General features: G+C 51.1%; 2 protein-coding genes across 2 annotated transcripts; one reads left to right on the forward strand and one right to left on the reverse strand.

The window, feature by feature from the left end:
* Window positions 1–891: 891 nt before the first annotated feature.
* On the forward strand, window positions 892–2,169 carry LOC119324194. Its single transcript, XM_037597958.1, has one exon. It carries the CDS (start codon window positions 1,368–1,370, stop codon window positions 1,638–1,640), a length of 273 nt encoding a protein of 90 aa, XP_037453855.1. The 5' UTR covers window positions 892–1,367; the 3' UTR covers window positions 1,641–2,169.
* Window positions 2,170–3,497: 1,328 nt separating this feature from the next.
* Window positions 3,498–6,264, reverse strand: LOC119321020. The gene is made up of 2 exons (XM_037594880.1): window positions 4,900–6,264; window positions 3,498–4,261 (listed from the first exon to the last, which is right to left on the reverse strand). Exon 1 carries the CDS (start codon window positions 6,262–6,264, stop codon window positions 4,915–4,917), a length of 1,350 nt encoding a protein of 449 aa, XP_037450777.1. The 3' UTR covers window positions 3,498–4,261; window positions 4,900–4,914.
* Window positions 6,265–6,849: the final 585 nt, after the last annotated feature.

Genomic DNA, 6,849 nt, shown 5'->3' on the forward strand with positions numbered 1-6,849 from the left:
AGAACCAACGACAGACGGAAGGTCCGCACGATGATGGCCTCTAGACGTTCGCAGGCGCGTGCTTCTCCTGTGATGAAACCCGCTTCTGATCTTCGATCGTCGTGTGCGGGACGTCGTCAGCTACGGGTTGCCAGCGGCCCTGGTTGGAAGTAAGCGGGGACGCCGGATCGTTGGCTAGGCAGCTCCGCATGCCACCCGTTATGGGGGAGCGGCGGCATCGCATGAGCCTGATAATAGTCGACGACGCAGTGGCGTAGGTAGGCGCACAAGCTAGCACACACACGAATCTCATGGACCTTATCGCCGGTTGGAAACACATGCAAACATGCAAGTTCGCTTTGACAGGATTTGCCATTCGCGGTGTCCATATCCTTGACCACCTTGACAATGTGGAACGCGGGATGGAGTAAAGCCCGGACGTGAGCTCATCCGGCAGCACCCGGCCAGGTCGTGCACGAGGTTGACACCGATGGACTCTCCTCCGCTCGCCTCTGGCACTCCAGTGACACTCCATTTTCGGAAATGCTGCAACCCGAGTTCGGTCGATCATGAACTCCCTGACCGCCTGACCGCCGCCACGGTGTGTAGCCGCTGTCGTGCGCTGTAACGACTGCCGCGATGCTGGATGGCCGGTCAGGTATGCGGTCGCTGGTCAGCCAGGAGGCCACGGACGGTGTCATCTGTAGTATGTGAGGTATTTTTTTCAGGTATGTAGTATGTGAGGTATATATGACTTTGTATCTATACTATCTTTCGGTAGTCTTGGACGATCTTGTACTTTGTCATTTCAAATATCGATAGAGAATCTAATAGATAGCCAACTTTTACAATTTGCATCAATATTGATTCTTGGAATTTTCTTAATTTGTGTTCTACAAGGCGTGTTTCCTTTTTGCATGAATATTGATTCTTGATATTTTCTTAATTTATGTTTATGGCCCAGGGGTAGTACTTTTAGCGAGGAGAGCGTGACGTGGCTAGGGAGGACGGTGAATCCGCCTCCGCGAGTCTTAGAGCTAACAGCCCCCGGTTTGACAGAATGAATCAGCTCCAGCCACTAATCTACGTTTGTCAACTTTCTTGTACCATACCCTCAAAAAAAAACTTTCTTGTACCGCCACGTCTCGTCCGCCGCCCCGTTTCATCGGACGCGCCGTCCAAAACCAGCAGCCCGCTCCCCGTTTCCCCCTAGGCCGCTCCTCCGTTTCGCCGCCTGTTTCGCGTCCCCGATCGCGTATAAAAATGATCTCCCCGCAGAGATCACCGACAAGACGAGCCACTTGAGCAGTAAACCAGGTGCGGTGCAGAAGGAGAGATCGAGAGATCGAGAGAAAGAAAGCGATCGAGGGGAGGAGCTAGGGGCTGCGATGGCGTCGGCGGCGAGCAGGAAGGCGCCGTCGCTGGTGGTGGCGGCGAGCGTGGGCGCCGTGGAGGCGCTCAAGGACCAGGCGGGCCTGTGCTGCTGGGGCTACCCGCTCCGCTCGCTCTACCGCCACGCCGCCGCCGCGCCCAGAGTCCGCGCCCTGTCCGCCTCGCTCTCCGAGGCCACCGCGGCCGCCGCTCCCCGGCCGGTGCCTTTGTCCGCGGAGGACGCGAAGCTGCGAAAGGCGCACCACCTCGTCTGCTGGGGGCCCAACTGAGCTCCTCTTCTCCGCTTCATGCCTCCGTCGGCACATGAGCATGCACAAGTAGCTGATGAATGCCTGTGCCAATGGTGATTGTTTCGCCAGAGAAAGCAGAGGCGTCACTGTGTGCAGCGCCGGTGAACCGCTCCGGCCTCGGAGGAGGCCGGACGGTTCATCAACGCTGCACTCAATGGCACCTTTGCGTCTCTTCCTCCTCTTCGTCTTCCCCAGTAGTAGTATCTCGTTGCATCTGGCTAGCTTAGCTTCCGTAGACGCAAGCAGGAATCATGGCTTAGTTTTTGAGACCGGGAGATCCCCATTATTTGTAGTAAGGAGTAGTACGAGGCGAGAGCCTGGCGATGGCGCCGGCTGTACTGCCGTGGGGAACTGACCAGCGTTGTTGTACTACAGATCGTACTATGCTTGTGTTGTGTCGACCTCCTTGATTTATCATCTGGATCTCAAATCGGTGAGAGATCCATGAGCTCCATCGAGCTGGCGATGGCGTTTGGGCCAATGAAATGGTGACAGTACTACTACATCACTTGCTAAACTGAATTGCCGGTAGTACCGAAATCAAATGGACATAGCGTACAGAGTAGTACTACTGCTAATGAACTGAAATCGTCGTCATGCTGTAGTACAAGTCAGATGGCAGGTATTTCCTCGCGAAAATGCAAGATGGCGAGTACTGCAGCGGTGACCGCACTGACAGTTGACACCATTTGGGAACTTGCAGGTTATTATTCCCAGATCCTATATGCTTCCTCTTCATCATCTTTTGCTTGAGCACGTCTAAAAGCGCCCGGAAGCATTTCATTTCCATGGAGAAGAAAATGTTATTACGGCGGGGACGACCAACGTTTTACACGATCTACAATACGAGCAACGCAATAAGAAGCCAAGACATTACACAAAAGTGACCGTCCTCACTCCACAGTCCTCACCAACCGGCCTACGACCGCAACGACATAAACTCGCCTTGCCCAATCTTTAGCCAACAAGGCCCGACCAGACACAGGGCACCAGGACCGTCATACTGAACCTTGAGGACAATTTCAACCAACAAAATAAACACAAACAAATTGTCCACAGCAGAATATTATGTTACACTTTGAAATAAGAAAAAAACCCAAACCCTAAAAAAACTAATATAACACCCTGAAACAAATCAAAACTTGCTAAAATCAGAAAGCATAGCACATTCTTCGGTCAAACCTATCTCAAAGATCCTACAAGAACTATAATAGTACAATTCATGAAGAATGGTTACTAGAGTACAAATCTGCAATATGCCTGCAAACATCCGGGCTGCGAAGATACCATGAGATCCGTCGAGGCCATATTTACCACTGACGATAGACCTTTTTATCCTGGGTAAAGGACTAAAGTTTCGGAACGAAACCCGATAAGAGAACAAACATCGACGAAACCAACAAGAGTACAAGACAAACATCCAGGTTAACATCCAGGTTCAATTTTAAAAAGAAGGCCGACGAAACAACAAAGCGCAAACCGCATCCATGCATATACTCTAGTACCTACCCTAACAAAAGCTAGAAGGATCGCAACAACCAGAAAGGTTAGTACCGACAGGTTACAGAACAGTTCGTAACTACAGCGCTGCTATTACTCAGATCATTGACAGCCTTGGAAGAACATCACCTCATGGTTTAACCAACTCCAGACGCCTGTTTGCTGATCTCAGACGCTGTGCTGCTGCTACCGCCTGCCTTGTGTCTGCTTGCCACACCAATACAACAAATGAGTTATCCACATTTGTTGGATCATGCGAGTAAACATGATCAAAAGATGTTTTTGTTCCTAGTCTTCCATATACGGAGTAGAACAGATTACAACGCAAAGCCCACAACTACCAAATGTCTATCTTTACCATGAAAACGAAGGATCCAGCCACTAATATCAGAGAAGCCTCATGGGGACATAGCCAAACCAGCAACACATTTCTCTAAGTCCCCGCCCCCAAACAAAAGAGAGACACGGCACAGGCCAAGAAAAGATTATCCACAGTTTCTGCATTGCTACAAAACATTCATTTAGTACCACCAACACAACCCTTTTAACCAAATTGTCTTTAGAGACACGGCACAGGCCAAGAAGAGACGATCCACAGTCTCTGCATTGCTACAAAACATTCATTTAGTACCACCAACACAACCCTTTTAACCAAATTGTTTTTAGTTAGGATTATTTTCCTAACAGCAAGCCAGAAACAGGTTCTACTTTTAGTGGTGCTCTAACAAACCAAAGGTTCTTCTTATGTGGCCAATTAAACCTAACTACTTTCCAGAGGCACAAACATTGACTGAGCTGGAAGAACACCAGTTTTGTTCAGTGCCCATCTACTTGCATCTTCCTCCTCCTAGCCTAAAAGTGTAAAACAGGAATTGGAGGGCACAAAACAGGGCCAGGGTGCCCAAGGAGCAATAGTTTATTCACCAGTTTCAAAGAGATTTTAATCCTGTTAAATAAAAGCGCCGCGGAGGTATATCACATATAAACAATAAACTACACTTAAACTACAGTCTGACCTTCCCTTTTAATCCATGCTGTTGTAGTTGCAACAATCTTCCAAAAGATGCAGTATACTGATCCCAGTTTTATAAAACAAAGACCTTCTTAAAACAGAAAAAAAAAGCACATTAGTTCAGGAATGGTTCATCCTTTGCACCAATATACTCGATTTAACAATGAATAGTATCGAAGCATGCCTAAAAATGGTTAAAATGGAAAGTTCTGTGTTCCTAGTAGATAGATGTGGATCTCATTTCATATAATAAGGAGAATTAAAGGGAAAGCAAAACAAACAATCGGGTACTTAGCTAGGGAGTTGAGACAGTCCAAACCAAAATCAGTCCAACTGGCAACAAAACGAAAAATCAAATCAAAATGATAGCTGTAACAATATAGTAGTGGAATCTCTGTCTCAAAGACAGTAGTGGAATGTAATAGTTGAACAAGTTCAGAAATGCAACCAGACATATAGACTATAGAGCTGTAGGGTATTGCCACACATGCACTACAGCTAAACTTAGTTGTTAGTTCTAATGCAGGTCTTTGGGCATGAATGGCAAAAAAACACCTAATGATAGTAAACACAAGCAAGTATTCGACGAAAGCTATAAATGCAGATAGCCCAGTTTGCATGTGTCTAACACAGTCTAAGATAACAATGGACTTCTCTTTCTCATCTTCAAAATATCAGTACTTGAACAATACATACAGTGGACGATAGAACGAAACGTTATGATACCTTGCCAGAATTCCATCAAGCACCTTCTCCTTCAAGTAGAGGGCACAACTTGTTATTTACCAAAGAGGGAGGCCATGCCATGATGTAGGGCCGGACATGGCTGTCACATCTCTTCTCAAAGAGCTTGTCCAGCTTCGCCGTCTCCATGCACAAAGACAGGAACCACGAAGGAGCGTGAACATTATGGAACGTTTCACCGGTAGAGAAGTACACAAACCCATCGACAGTATCCACAATATGCAGCTCAACATCTTCTAGTGAACGCCCAGTGGCCTCAACAATCGACTTTAACTCTAACTGAAACTTCTTGTCTAGCATCCATCTCTCGAAGCCTTTCTCATCGGCTCGCCAGAACCAAACATGGATACCAAAATCAACTGGGCAAACGATACAAAGCCTCCCGTCCTTGGCCATGCCAGGCCACACAAGGTGAGTTTTTCCTTCCAAGAAGGGTGGCAGATCCATCTGAGAGAATTGTAGCGTTGCGGTGTTCAGCACGAGCAAGCCGGCTTCATTTGCTTGTATCCAATAGATGGACCCATTCACCATCGTGCCAACTTTAAGCCAGTGTTCGTCTTCAGGCAGTGGCTCCACAGCCTCAGACCACGGGAGGATCCGCCACTCCCTGCTATCTGACGAGAAGACGGAGGCGCGCACCCGCGACTCGTCGTGACAGATAGTGACAAGGCGGAACGGCCCGTCGCCCTCTTCGGAGGCGAGGATGAAGCAATCGAGGTGCGAGGTAAGGCCGTGGCCGTCGTCGAAGAACTCGTTGGGCGTCGGAGGGATGAGATCCAGGGCCCCTGTGAGGGGGTTGTAGGCGGCGAACTGTCCCGTCCTTCTGTTGCAGAGGAGCACGTGGCCTCCCTGGCAGTCGCATACGAGCCACCCAGGGGAGGCGTTGTCGTCGTCGGGGAGGCGGGTGAAGAAGAAATCGGCGCCGCGGACGGCGGCTGCGCTGTCAGGGTCGGAGCGGCGGCGGACGGGGGCGAAGGCAGGGATGGCGGGGCCGTCGGGGTCGAAGAAGAAGCCGAGGAGAGGGGGTGGGTGGGCCGCGCGGAAGCTGCGGCGGAAGACGGGGGACGAGCGGACGGCGTTGAGGAAGGTGCGGCAGCTGAGGGCGGCACGGACGAGGCTCGGGAGGGAGGGGAGGCGGAGGAAGATTTCGCGGAGGAGATCGTCGCCGAGATCGATTACGGTGGTGGGAGCAGGCGGCGGCGGCGGCGGCGAGTGGTGATTGCTCGGAGGCCATGGCCTTACACGGAATTCCGACTTCCACTGCCGCGGAAGGAGAGTGCTCAGGTAGGACCCACTAGTCTGTCTCTCTGGATCCACTGGGTAAAGAACTGTAGAGTTTCCCTGCATTTTTTGAGGGAGTTTCCCTGCAGAAAGGGCGCGGCCGGGGGGTGTGCACCGCCAAACCAGGCCAAATGGCCGGTCCAGGCGTGCTGGCCGATAGCCCGCGTGCCCGGCCCGTGGTGGGCCTAGCCCAGCACGTATACAATCGGGTCGTGCCGGCACGTGGCCCGCCTAGAGCCGTGCCAAGACAGGCCCCAAACAGTCTAAAATCAGGCGGGCTGATGAGCTAAACTTGTCGGTGGGCCGCTCTGTTTTCTTGTTGTGTCGTGCATGGGCCAGAGCACAGATGCAAGGAGCTTAAGAGGTGGGAAAAACTCTCTCTCAGAACCTGTCAATCTTCTACCCTCTCGTTTAGGGTTTTCGCCTCTGGCGGCGCCGCCTCCGCCGTCTAGAGTTTTTCCCGCCCGGATCTCACGCCGGTGCGACCTCTGTTGATCCCGCCCGCGTGAGGAAGCGGAGGGGAGGATCGGCCACCCTTGTTTCCGTCCTGTGGCGGCACGCAAACCGTGGTTTCCACCCCGATGGCGACCGAAGCAGGATCTTCTTCGGCGGGGTGGTCGGGCAAGAAACTGGAGGAGATGCTGCAGCACC

The sequence above is a fragment of the Triticum dicoccoides genome, chromosome 6B (assembly GCF_002162155.2).
Source record: "Triticum dicoccoides isolate Atlit2015 ecotype Zavitan chromosome 6B, WEW_v2.0, whole genome shotgun sequence".
Taxonomy (NCBI): Eukaryota; Viridiplantae; Streptophyta; class Magnoliopsida; order Poales; family Poaceae; genus Triticum; species Triticum dicoccoides.